We start from the raw sequence: 14,240 nt of genomic DNA on the forward strand, positions 1-14,240 counted from the left end.
ATTTTACAACACGACATATATAAACATAAAAAATTCAACACTTTCATCCCTAACGTCCGACTTTTAAGTGAAAAATTTAGTAAGAACAGTAGGTTTTATTGTTTTTTTTCCAAAGCTCATAAAGCATCATACCCCCTTCCCTTTCCAAGACATTTGGGCGGACTATATGTCGTGTCGCTTTTTTTGGAAAATCAGAGCTCCTCGAATTCCAAAAATCCGCCCAATGTGCTCACGATGTAAGCATGTACAACTTAATCAATTTGACGTCAACCTAGTTAGTAGAATTATGCTAGGATGATTGACCACACCTCTTGTGCAATAAAGAAATATTTTTTTAAATCTAAATACGCTGTACAGAAACATGTCAGCACAGTCCATCACCTTTTGATCAAAATTTTAGCGTGCAAAAAAAAACAGTTTTTGTTAGAACAATAAATTTATTAAAATATAATTTATCTATGCTACAATTCAGTATATTACAAAAATAACATATTAACCATCCTCGTTCCCAGACCTCCTTTCTGGATACGTCTACGGGTCGGCGCCGTCAGGATTCTCAGATTCAAAAGACCTTGGTAATGAGGTTGGATATAAGCTACAAACCATTGCACTTAACTGTTGACAAAAAAATAACTCCCTGGCAAAGTTTGAAAAGCTACATGAATATAAGGAGGAAGAGTGACTCTGAGTCAAAGTTGATAGAGCTTGCGAGTTTTTACCGTCACAGTATCGGAATTAGCTACTTCCAAACAACTTAACGAGAAGTAAGACTCATAATACGGTATTCACCTTAAATATATTCACGAAACAAATGCATCCCTTTTAAAGCCTTCAACCCTAGTAAAGCCTTCACACACCATGTAAAAAGGTTGAAAATATCACGTAATTTGAATTGAATAAAATAAATTTAAAAATATATATTAACTTTACTGGATACCAGTAGATTTATTTACCGCAAACGTTTTTCGGTAGAAGTGGAATGTCTATAAGAACACCTGCTTTGTTTTTCGAGGAAACGGGAAAACGAAAGTGTATTTGCATGTTCTCGCGTATTTCAATGTACGTTCAGGACGGTGATGTCGTCAATACATGCACATTATTTCCTCTCGGGAGTTTTATAAATGTTCTTTTCCGATAAAGCTCTGGTATCCATAACTTCGTTTTGATTTTTGTTATCATCAAACTCTATTGTCCAACCAGTGGACCTTTCAATCCATGGTGATGAAACGCCTGGTGGTACTATTATTGGTCGAAAATATCTAGAGTTCATCGTAATCCTCTGATTGTTTTCTTTTTTCTCCTTTTGTTTTTCTTCTTCAACTTCCATGCACTTTTTCTTTGCGATTTGTTCTGCGCAATCCGCGAAATCAAAATCCAATCTACGTCGCACGCGAGATGAGACTTTTATCATTTTTCGTATATGCACCTTTTTTGGAGCCGGTGGTGGTACTAAAACATCCATGTTATTGTCGTTTTCCATGTAGATTTTAGTTTCCCTCTGCACTATAAAATGTACTTACAAAGTGTATCTGATCTTGTCCCGGCTTGTGACTTTTATTTCCAGCTCAGGAATTTCTTTCGATAAAATTATGCTAATTATTCCGATTCCACGGGCATGCCCAGTAAGAAAATTTAAATGAGCCAATTAAAATGTTAGAATACTGTGTCCACACGTGACGTCATTTTAATCGTCCCATCACTCATCACAGACACATTGCTTTATAAGAAGCTGACACGGTTTCGACAAAAGAATTAAATTATTAAAATATTTAAGAACACGCGCACATGAAAACGCATACCTTTTATTACTTAATATGGAAACCAGTTTTAAAAGAATAAAAACGTACAACTGCACTCATTCTCTGTGTTCCGGAAAGATGTTTGATAAAGAAAGAGTTTGTATAAAAAACTCTCCCATGGAGAACAGAAATATATTATAATAATTTTATAGTAAACAATAAGTTACATCATCGCAGAATATAAAAATTAAAAATGGTAGGCACAAATGTAAACAAAGAATCGGTTTCAGTTTAAAAATTCTTAGTAAACACAGAAGACCGATTGGCTAAAAATATAGCTATATACAGTTCAAAAAATAATAATCCAAATGTACAAAGAGTATTTTATTTTAAGTTTGTTTATTTTTAGCTTTGTTTTTATCATGTGACCTAATCAGGAAGTGTCAAAACCATTGGTTTCAATAACTTCTGGCGTATTCTTACTCAATTCTTCAGAACTTTTAATCTTACGGTTCTTTGGTTTTAGATTTTCTTTTTCTTTCGATTCTTTATAGCTGGATAGTAATTTTGGTAATGTTTTTACTGCAGCTGTTCGTTTAACCGGTCCTTTGCGGGGATCCAAGATACGGTGGTTGTCAGGGATACCATAATGCCTATAGATTTATAAATAAAACGAAGGAAAATGTTTTTAAAGATTACGCCGGTGAAAGGAGCAAATAATGCTAGGCATGCCTAGGCATGCACGAAAGTGTATATCTGATGACACAATTAAGTAGATTAACAGCAGGCGTGGGAGGGGTTAATTTAAGAAGAACCTGTAAAAAATTATTTTGCTGCAACGTAAAACTCTCTGAGAGTAAATTGTCTTTGATAGCACAGGAATTTAGTACAATTCTCTATTGAAAATTCGCATACAAGAAAACTACAAGAAAAATATCTTGCATCTTTTATAAAGAATTTAAATGAATTCTGTTAAAAAACAAAAAGATGCTTCGTTTGTACTAATATTCCGGTTCATCAAAATCGATAAAAATTAAGAAGATTAATGAAACCCGCCCAGTCTAGCCATCACAGTGCGAAAAAAAATAAAATTTTCGTAAGGTAAAATTAAAAAAACGCTACCAAATTCTAATACTACATCATGTTTGATTTGACCCTTGTAAGAGTCTGGGCATAACGAATTCAGACGCCACAAATGTTTTTTATGCTGTAAATATGTTTGGAATAAAAACATGAATAAGGCTGAAATTTATCTAAAGAAACATTAAGTCTCGCAAAATCGTGAATTAGAACAAGAAAGTTTATTTTTTGACAGGATTTAGGAGAATCTAGACATTTTATGACAACCGGAACTATTTCGACCGCTAATTGATTTCGTGAAACACTGTTGCTGATGTTTAGGCCGTCATGAAAGGTTGGTTAAATAGAGTAGGTGAATCAAAACATTTAAAAAGTTTGAAAGGGTAACGATAGAAACAATCAAAACCATACCTGTTTCGCAGAGAATGTTCAGATTTTCTCGTGCTGAATTTCATACCTGGAATTGGTGACACCTAACAAAAAAATTCAAACGTTATGAATAAAATTTTAACGTTTAAGGAACAATTAGATGGATATGAACATAAAGTGACTCAAATAAACGTCCGCATTTCTTCCATGACCTAATGCTTGTAAAGGCATTCCTGTTTTAAACGTCCCTTCCAATAAACACCAAATAGCGTTTGTGATAAAGAAGTCAACTAATTTAGCAGGAAGACAAGGCTTACTATCTGCTCTAAAGGCTTTTTTAAAAATTAGGAACTATGCAATAAATAGTTATGATAAAAAGTTGACTTTGTTGCTCCAAGAAAGGTAAAATTATACATCTTCTGCTCTACATTTCAACACTTTCGATTGCATTTTTTTTATTTTGAAACCTTCGGAAAAAAATTGAAACAAGCATTTTGCACCAACTTTGCAAAGATTAAATACACGTTGTTGTTTTTTTAAGAAACACGAGTTTAAGAAACATAAAGGCTCAAAATCCCCACAACTTAAGAAACATTGAGGAGATATTGCCAACCTGATGGAAGAAAAAGGGGCAAATCTCCTTTCAACTGATAGCAGATAAAAAAAATCTGATAATAAATGAGATTATCATAAAAACGGGAGAAATAGAAAGAAGGGGAAAAAAAGGGAAAGAGAGAGAGAAGATTAACATACATGTAGCATAAGAAACACATGTTTAAAAAAACACGAGACTTCAAAATGCTTGAAAATATAAATAAGATTTAAAAAATACTTTAGGCTCAAATGAATGATTTTTTAAGAAACATTAAGCCTGCCTTGCAAAACCAGTTTAATAAAAAGATAAAAAAAATAATTAATTATTCATTTCATTTATGATGCTACATAAATACAGACTTAATAAAACTTTTAGCATGCAGCTTCATATATTAATAATACACAAAAAGTAAATACTTTTGTTTATCTGAACTTAAGTAGGCAGGAAGTATCCAAAAATGTGTTTTCTCAACATCAAAACTAGTAATCATTGAAAGAAGGATTTCTTATAAAAGTCTATTGAGGGTGGCCACTTATTTTTTAAAATTTAATTCTAGGAGTTTTCTGGGGAGACAAAAAAGAGGAATTTCAATGAGAAAGACAGTAAACAGCTTGCATAGCCTGGTGAGTAAGAAACAGATTTTTAAAAAAGATTTTTTAGGAGTTTTCCAATTTCCCAACACAAGTTTTTCTTGGAATATATTATCTTTTCAGGAATATCCCAAATTAGTGACCGTTCTCCTAGTATTAAGGATCATTAGGAGAAAACAACATAGGAACACAACCTCGTGATATCTCAAACTTTCGCTTTCACATAACACGTTCCCACGCGTGTTGTTTATCTACCAAGAAGCACAAAAAAACTACGTTAAATATTAACATAATTTCATGAAACTTATGGACGGCGATTAAGACTACACAAAGCGTCTGAGAGCTAATGTTGATTTTAATCGGCCAGGGAAATAACAGGTAAACAAAGATGTTTAATGAAGGGTGCTCCTGTTACAACTAAATACACTTACAGAACTTTAGGAGTGCTAAAAAAATACTAAAGTGCTATTAAAACCAACTGAATCCTATTCAAGCGGGTCCAACTTATTGTTCAGGTCATTTTTTCATAAATATGGAAAAAATTGGGTACGAAGTTGACAATGAGAATATGATACACGAATGTAACTTCAACAAAAGTATCGGTATTGTGATACTACTACACAGCAACTAGTATTATAACAGATTTACCCCCGCAGAGGTACATTCAGATTCTAGAAGATATAAAACAGGATCTACAAGAGTCTTTTTCTGGATGAATGATGGGGAATTAGAGTTAAAGTTAAATTTGTTTATCTCCTTGGTGTAACTTATTACACAATTCCATTTATAAAGGAAGTAAAAGGTAGTGAAAGATACTAGATCATATATCCATACATTTAAGGTTTTACAAAACGTTGGAGAGAAAAAGTCCAGTATATATTGTCAAAAAAATGTTTTCCTGGTGTCGGTTAAACGGAATTTTTTCGGAAAACGGAATTTTCTTTTTACCATTTTAAACTTAAAACTGTTGTTTCTTAAATAGTAAAAAATCAAGAAAAATAAGTGGTAGATTTGGCCAAGCTTAAAGTTGATGATCCTTCTATCTTTAACAAATTTTATTAGTTATTTATTTTCTACATAACTATGGGTGTTTTCGAAATAAAAAAGATATAAAAAAAAAAACCCATAATTCTTGGTTTTTTAAATACTTGGATTTAAAGATTTGTTTTTTAGAAGTTGAAATTATCCACTTTAACGTCAGAAATTTTCCGGGAATAAAACTATTTGAGAAAAAGGCAATTAAAAAAAGAACCGCAAAATATCAATTTCCCGGAAATATTTCGCGGTCAAAAAAACAACACAAATTAGCAACTATTATTGTTTCTGTTTCCGGAGGCGTTTGCTATATTCGTGGTAAAAAGTCTGGCTCAGGAAATTAAACTGCGCATATATGCAAGTTTTTGACATTGAAATTAGTAGCTAAAAGCAAACAGGGTGTAACATGTCATCAAACATTACTTTGATTAATTTTTGGCCACAACAGTTTATCGTGGATCATCTATTTAAAAAGCTGTTATACACACCACCATCATATATAATAAAGACTTGGCTGTCATTTCAAGGTGACAACCTTTTTTAGGAACAACCCGTCTTTTCTTGGACAAAATTTATGGCCCAACCCGGGCTTACTTACTGCTTACTTTAAATCTTTCAAATAATCTTTTAATAATACTCACAATAGTGGCGGGTGTTTTCGCTTGTAATCTCGCTTCATCTACAGCCATCGCAGCCTGGAAGAGAATCACTTGTTTAAATCTAACTTCGAAAAAAGTCAACGCGAATAAACATTAAAAATGTACCTGATTAAGCTCCAGTTTATATTTTTTCTTCCCTTCGTTTAATCTGAACAAATCCTAAAAACAAAATCATTTTAGTGTCAAGAGTCAATGCAGGTAAGGGGTAGCTTTCTGATCACTAGCTAAGGTTATCACAATTTCTACATGAGCATACTTCGTGATTATATATTCCAATGCTATTACTTAACAATGAGTCTGTTTCACCATCAGATCTGCAATATGTCAGCGATGGCTGAGTTCAGAAAAGTTTATCAAAACATGCAACGTTAGTCCATTCTTGTTAACTTTATTTGCTTGTCAATATTTTTAAGGGAGCCTTAAGAAAGCCTGAGCACTGATATTAAGGGATTTTTACAAAAACTTTAAAACTGCTGCCATTATGATTTTTTTTTTTAAAAAAAGTTGTTTGTACTTCCAAAGGTAATTAATGTAAAGCACACACTAACCTGAGACTCTGAGTCAAGCTTCCATTCCAGATCTTTCAAGTTTCCCTCTAGTTGACGTTTTTCACGTTCAAGTAGCTTTAACATATTTCGCAAATCAGTCTATAACAAAGACACGTTTTGTTTAGCAGCCATTTATCTATACTGTCCAAATAAAAAGTCAAATAGTTTTTAGATTACTGATTTTAATTCTGCGTATAATGTATCTTAATACAATTCCTCCATTCTTGTGTCCTCAACAAGGAGCGAAATCCAAAGACAATCATAGGTTTGCCTTCTGGAAATATTTAAAAAAAAACATAGGGAATTTTTACTCATAGATTTTTTGTAAATAACTTTGTTCTGAAAAGACAATCTAAAAATAAGGTTATATCAGATTTTCTTTTGAAAAATATCGAATAATGCTAGTCCTCTTAATATAACTCTGTCTTTCTCTGACATTTTTTACTAAAATTTCTGACATTATATTCACTTTTCCATCTATCTTCGACATGGATTTTATTGTATTTGAACCTTGGATTATCTTCCTGATACAACAGATTGGTTAAAAATTAATGCTAATTCTTGCCAATATTGTGGAAAATAAGGATTTTCTACTTGGCCATCTCAAAATTCCTGACAGAGTTAAAAACACTGTAGTCACAAAAACACATTCATAAAAGTTCAAAAAAGTTTAAAAAACAAACACAGAAACTACTGAATGTACAAAAAAAAAGAAATAAAGTTTTCTTTAAAAAGATTAAAAATGTCCTGACTGAATCATGGGTTTCTCAGTTATTCTAAAACAACAACAACAAAAAATGACAATCTTATAACAATATCAGTTTTACTATTAAGTCCACAGCAATGCTTCAAGTAAACACCTGGGGGGAAATTTTTTGGATTTTAGAGGGCATCCGTTTAAAGGTGGGGGGGGGGGGGGTTGGCTTAAAAAGGGGGCGTTAAGTAAACTTTTTTTTCATTTTTCTCTAGTTCATGGATTACATATTTTTTGATCTAATATCTATCATTATCAATATTATTAAAAGGCGGTGCTGCATTGAACATATCTTTTCTGATATTTTCAATAACTTTTATAAAGAGCCTTTTTGTTGAAAAATCAACATTTGATTTTTATTGTGATTAACGCCTAGAGTTTATTGAAAAAAATAATTGAAAAATCAGGGCGTTATTGTGTATTGCTAAAACACCTGCACGTACAGATTGTAGAAACAAGAAGAAACTTACATCATTCAGCTTCGATTGTTTCAACTCTAAACATAAAATTGTAACATTCCTGTATAGTAAGATGTTGCGGGTGAAATTTATATCCAAGTTCAAATTGCAGTATTTTTATAAAATAATTTAGCTCATGAAAATAATTGCTTGCTTATGAAATTGTATAATTAATATTAACAAATTAGGTTACATCAAGGGGGATTGTGCAGAAAATTATAATCTATTTGTTGAGGTAAAAATGCAGCAATCTCATTGAACAAAAAAATAATTTTGGCAACAATTTACTTTGGCATTTTTTTAAAATGTTAGCATTTTTTATCAAATTCACTGGGCAAGAAATTTCTTACTTTATGGAAGGATTTATCTCTGATTCTATCTTTCAAATGATTTATTTAAAGAGCAATCTGTTTTATAACATTTTGGGAAAATAGCTTTTGCTCAGGCATTATCATGAAATTGTTACACTATATCAACTGGATCATTTTCTGCAGCTAGAAGGCTTTAGAAATGCCACTTTATTGCAGATACCTAGACAAAACGAACAGAAACACGTTATAACATGCCTGTATTATGTCCCTATCATGGGACTAGCCACATCGTAACCTTGAATTTTTAAAATGCTGCAATAACAACACCAAAAATTAAAACCTAATGAACAGATTTTGGAATAAACTGTGACAAATGTAGATAAGGATGCGAAAAAAACTATTTTTAGCTAATTTTGGGGTAGGTTCGTTGATTAGCAACCAGAGTTTTCCCACATACTAAACCAAATGAAATTTGTAGATAATGATCTTTACTAACATATTAGACCACAAGTAACGATCATTTTTAGAAATAAACTTAAAAACCCTATTTTGGGGGCAAATTTGTTTTTTTTTACCCAAAATGGCACCATTATGATACTTTTTCAAAAATCCAAAAATTTCAATTTCTAGCATTTATTGATACGTAACTTTGTGCAAAAAATCAGGAATAGTTAATAAGCGGATTCAGAGAAAAGCTGTAATGTGCGAGCGTTCATACAGAACCTAATTCATAGGTCACTTCACTTTCACATGTGCCCAAAAACAACAGAAAAAGTTACATCACACTTTCTGTCTTGCCACATTGCATACTCTCTGATGGCACATATCAATTTCTCTTATGGCACATCATAAGCCAAATAACATTAATGGGTTTATTGCCACACACAAGGAAAGGAAAATAATAACACACCTGATTCATTTTCATCAAGTTTTGTCAGTTCTTTGATTTTCTCATTCATAAATGCTAGTTGATTTTTTAGTTCTGAATTAATTTTAAACTGCTCCTCGTATCTTAATTTCCATTCATTATCTAAAAAAAATTGTGACAATGCACCTTAGTAAAATTTGATGGTTATAAAGTTAATGTTGTTTAAACACCTACAATACAAGAAATGAGCATTATTACAGTCCAAAACAACACTTATCGAATTTCATCTTAAAGTTTTTTAGATTTGCAACAGAATCAGCATATTATATAGAAACATAGTAGAGATTATCCAGTTAAAGTTATCTTTACATATACAGAAAAACATTGAGATTAACTTATTCCAGGAAATTAACAAGGCACAAAATCAACTCAAGATTTAAAAATTTACATTAATTAAAATCAAAAATTGAGTAATTATTCAGGGCGTTTTGGTTAAATCAAAACCTGTAATTAAAGTTTAAAAATATATATTCTAACAATTAAAATAAATACATGCAAAACAAAACGAGGGAGCTGATATTGTAGATGTTTTAAAGGTTACCGAACCCATTTTTTAAAAAAATTCTTGACTCAAGTCATTCTAATGCTTTTGTAACTCTATTGAACTAAATCCTGTTAATTAAATTCGTTTTAATAAGTTTTTAATTTTTAAAAATTTAATTTTGTTCCTCTTTATTTCTTTAAATAGGAAATATTCTTACCCGCATCATCACTATCATCAAGTAGTTGATTTTCTAATTCAGTTGTGCTAATCTCAATTTCGTTGGTCAATTGTTCCAAACTATCTCTAAAATAAATAAATAGTTAAAAGCTTTTCTAAAAAAAAAATTAAAACACAAACTACAAAGGTTAATTTTTGTTATGAAATAATGTCAACACAATCTTTAAAGCATTAGGCTTCTCTATTCACACTTGATGTAATATTTCCATAACTAGATATTAAATTTCACCGAGATAATAAACAGCACTTTCAGTCAATCTATAACACCTTATAGTCAGATTTTTTTGAAATTATTGACTGTTTTTAAAAAAGTAAATGTCAAAAAATCAGTCTAAAAATCATATCAAACCACAAAATATTTTTTTAATGTTTTTGAGCTTTAAACTCTAAAACTTGGAAATAAACTCCCCTTCAAAATGTAAAAAAAGAGATCAGAAATCAATTCTTACTTTTTCATTTTGTATGAATTTTTACCACACCTTTACTGAATATATAAAAGTTTTTGAATCTAATAAATAATGGCGTGATTAGGGAAGTATTGGGATGTTTGGGGAACATATTTTAAAACAATGCTATTTTTTATCTAACTTTTTTCATTTTACTTGTAAGTTATGACAATCCAAAACACAAAGTTTTGTGAAGCCAGACCATTCAGGTTAAAATATTGTGTGTCCTAATTGTTGATATTGTGTGTCCTGGTTGTCAATACTGTAAGACATTTCAAATTCTACAATTCTTGATCCTAAGCCTTGATAATTCAAAGTGCATGTCTATGGGTAAAAAAATAATGAAAAGAAAATCTGTACCAATTATTGACTAAAATGACATATGCAACATTTTAGTAATTTTCTTATTATTTTTTAAAACTTAAATGCCTTAACAAAATCAAAATCCAAGCACTCACACAAGGGAATATGAAAGAATATATAGGTCTATATCTATATGCAAGTACCTTGTTGCCTTTTCTTGTGCCAATTCAGCCGTTAATCTTTCAATTTCACCACTAAGATTTGCCATTGAGTAAAAAAGACTAAAAACTAAAATATAACAGTATATGTTAACTTTGAAATTACTGGCCTTTCTAAATCAAATTTTATAAAATAAAATCAAATGCTGTCTGCCTGATTACTTAACACACAGGCATTCGCGCTGGTAATTGCCATGTGCTATTGGGAACTAGGCTACTTTCAATTTTGTTGTAGACAAGTAACAAGAGTATACCATCCATTTTACGTAAATGTCTAAACTAGGTGATTTCAGCTTTTCTTGCCATATACCTTTTTCTTGCTTGCGAACACTGCTTAGCTTTCACATCATATTCTCAGCCTTGAGTCTAGGATCTGTCATAATACTGGCATCAAAATGTTGGTGTGTTTGAGCAAAAAGAAACATTGTACACAATGGAGCATGACATTTTAATATCTAGTTATCTTTTTGAATTATTTATTAACCTATATTACTGTGAAACTAGACAGGCAAGGAATTGTCTTGAAAAGAAAAAACATTCAAAGATTCTCTTTCTTAATTCATTTCACTATGTTTTCTTAATAACAAGTCTGCTTGCTATTCAAAAAAGTTTTGCATATAAATTTGACAAAACACGTAATGGCAAACATATTGCAAATGGTTTCACAATCACATTTAGTTGAAGGTTTGTTGGCATAGAGTTCTCAAAAGGCTGCATTTGATTAATTCAATGAAGTTATAGTCAATAAAGTCCCACAACTCTGTTTATTTCTAGTGCTGCCTTTTCTTGTGGCCAAGTCAACAGAATTGACAGCACTGTTTTGGAAAACCTGGAGTGTTATGGCCTGTGCTTACTATGAGGGTGTTTTGTCATCAATTCAGTGCCCTTGTATTAAGGGAATAGGAGTTTTGGATAATTTGCTTTTCACTTAACCTCTGCAAAACCTTTTTCTGCTCACCAGCATTTCACGAAGTTGGCTAAAGTGATGGTGTATAACTGAGAACCATAGTTGATGTAGAAAATAGAGTTTCCATATTGGCACCAGAGCTGTTTGTTTACATAATGATCATATAAATCTTTAATATTGATGAAAAAATAATATATAAAATGAGTGGCTTAAAATTATTCTGCACTATTGTTGCATGCAATTTTATTTTAAATCTACCACAGACAATGAAGAATAATGTGCCATTTCGATAAATTAACTAATTACAAATCAGGTATTATGCAAAAAATTTTTACTCTTCGTTAACAATATTAAATGATGCAAACAGGCCATGATGTTGAACAAAGTAGAGCCTGAAAAACAAGCCAAAGATTTTTGGTTGCATGAAAGTTTTTTGAGGTACAGGTACTTTTGGCAAAAAGCCAGTACAATAAGAGGAAAGTTTTTTTTGTCCATGGTCTTAACGCACATGACAAAGGTGTAGATAAACCGCATACATAATTTTCTGGCAATTTTGTTTTATTGTGAAAAAGACAGCATCCATTTTATAAATTAAATAAAAGATAATTTTCTGTTTAAGTACACCACCATCTTGCATCTTAGAACCCTATGGAAATTTATTATTACATCCAACTTTGTATTACAAAAGTCCTGTACATAAGGCTGGCAAAAAAAAGGCACACATACTGTAAACAAACAAATAAAGATTGTAGACAGTGCACAGACTTCCAGAAAATGCTATATTTGATACAATTTAATTGATAAATATAGCAAAGACTCTTTGTATTATGTGAACGTCAAAATTACTTGAATTCACTTTTCTCTCTATCCTCTCCGTTCACTGGCAAGACTGCATGGATACGGCATGATATCCTTAGCCTTACATCTGGGATTTACCATATTATATATACCAAATTCACTGGTACGAAAAATTTGTGAATGTTACAGCATAGACAGCCAAAACATCACTCAGGTAGCTCACCAATGAAATAATTTATGCATGGGGGAGAGTATGCCATTTTAATCCTTTGTTATATTTTTAATAAGCCTTAAGGTTACTGTAAAGAAAACAAATTTTTTTGAGGTTTTTTGCAAAAAATTCATGATATATAGAAAAAAAAAACATTCTCTTCCGAATGACAAATTTTATATTCCATGAAAATATTTAAATCATCCCTTTCTTCTAGAAAAAGCCTTTTCAGAGGTGTTATATCCTTTGCGCCTTCAAGGAAATATGTTCAAAATAAGTTTAGCATATTTTTTGTAAACATTATGCATGATATGGAACTCCCGTATAAAAATATGCATAATAATATTTTTTAGATAGTTTACCTTTACCATCGATATATCATAGTGCTGTGTTTTTCCTGCGTGGGCAGAAATGGAGTTAATGTGTTCGCTTAGTTTGTTTACATTTTTACCTCCATTTCTGCGTGCACATCAGGCATTACGTAATCATCACTTAGCTAGATGCGTATGCAAGTAAATATCGGGACTATGTAATTCCATGTATTCTATCCACCTTATTCTTGCGGTTGGGTTCGCATCATAATACTGGTTGAACCGATCACGGGTCAGTATTCAGATTAAGCAGCCATTATAAAATGATAGACAAATGCTGTAATCATAATGTTTTTTGTGGTGAAACCTTCATAAATACAATACTGGATTTTTCAAGGAATTCTTCTTTTTTTTAGTCAAATTTTTAATATGCTTTACATATTGCTTAATCTTTGCCATTTTGCGACATTTTAATGCCGTTTTGCTTCTAAATTCTGTCTAATTAAGATTTCTACTGTGAAGGTTTGCTGTGAAAAGTCCACTTTTACCCTCATTTGGAAAGCAACAAAGGAGAACAGTCTGACTACTGCACAGGAATATCAGCACCTTCTGTATCACCATAATTAAGCACACTGATAACATAAGAACAGCCAAAAATTACAATTAACAGATTAACGTTCGAACAAATCAAGTGGAAAAAGAGACTGGCGCTAAAATTTGTTAAAGCTTCCTTCGACACAAAGAAAAAGTAGGAGTTAGCTAGACCACACGCGACGAACGGCAGAAAAGAATTAAGATATTAAATGGGAACAGGTTATTAGAGTTAACTCTGACATCATTATGTTATATTTTCAACATGTAATAAAATATATACCTTAATTCTGTAGCCGAAATAATACGATCATTCAATTTTTGAAAAGTCCTATGAATGTCCTGGTTGACAGGTTGACGCACGTTGTATTATCTGTTCTTTTTGTTTATCATTACTAAGTTCGTGTAACAGATTCACAAAATGTAACGGTATGACGCAAGAAGACCCCAGGGGAGAAAACAACTGTTGTTTTTCTGTTGCTATTGTTCACGGTATTTTCAGATGGGAAATCAAAAATTGATTGTAAGTAACACAAAATATTGTAACTATTCGATAACATAATTAAGAAGCTATTGTAGTACAACATGCTATTTGTTTCTCACTTCTTTTAATCCTGCGAGCAAACAATTACACAATTACTTCTCGCGGCTAATCCAGCAACTTAATC

The 14,240-nt window shown here is 31.6% G+C and overlaps 1 protein-coding gene across 2 annotated transcripts; it reads right to left on the reverse strand.

Moving 5' to 3' along the window:
• Nucleotides 1-417: 417 nt before the first annotated feature.
• LOC130655817 (myosin-11-like) lies at nt 418-13,995 on the reverse strand. 2 transcript variants are annotated; one of them, XM_057458621.1, is made up of 10 exons: nt 13,856-13,995; nt 10,740-10,817; nt 9,768-9,853; nt 9,049-9,168; nt 7,840-7,865; nt 6,616-6,714; nt 6,173-6,226; nt 6,050-6,103; nt 3,231-3,292; nt 418-2,392 (listed from the first exon to the last, which is right to left on the reverse strand). In XM_057458621.1, exons 2-10 carry the CDS (start codon nt 10,802-10,804, stop codon nt 2,173-2,175), a joined length of 786 nt encoding a protein of 261 aa, XP_057314604.1. In that variant the 5' UTR covers nt 10,805-10,817; nt 13,856-13,995; the 3' UTR covers nt 418-2,172. The 2 variants fall into 2 exon arrangements, with proteins under 2 accessions (XP_057314604.1, XP_057314603.1); XM_057458620.1 differs by having other exon boundaries at nt 10,740-10,824; nt 13,856-13,986.
• Between the last annotated feature and the right edge of the window lie 245 nt (nt 13,996-14,240).

Source organism: Hydractinia symbiolongicarpus, chromosome 8 (assembly GCF_029227915.1).
Source record: "Hydractinia symbiolongicarpus strain clone_291-10 chromosome 8, HSymV2.1, whole genome shotgun sequence".
NCBI classification, from domain to species: Eukaryota; Metazoa; Cnidaria; class Hydrozoa; order Anthoathecata; family Hydractiniidae; genus Hydractinia; species Hydractinia symbiolongicarpus.

What these genes read in the sequence shown, in the direction of transcription:
- LOC130655817 (XM_057458621.1), bottom strand. Translation starts at nt 10,804, where the DNA reads ATGGCAAATCTTAGTGGTGAAATTGAAAGATTAACGGCTGAATTGGCA. An exon ending in TGATGATAGTGATGATGCGG is followed by an intron (nt 9,169 to 9,767) that starts GTAAGAATATTT and finishes AATTTTTTTTAG; the next exon opens with ATAATGAATGGAAATTAAGA. An exon ending in ATAAACTGGAGCTTAATCAG is followed by an intron (nt 6,104 to 6,172) that starts GTACATTTTTAA and finishes ATTCTCTTCCAG; the next exon opens with GCTGCGATGGCTGTAGATGA.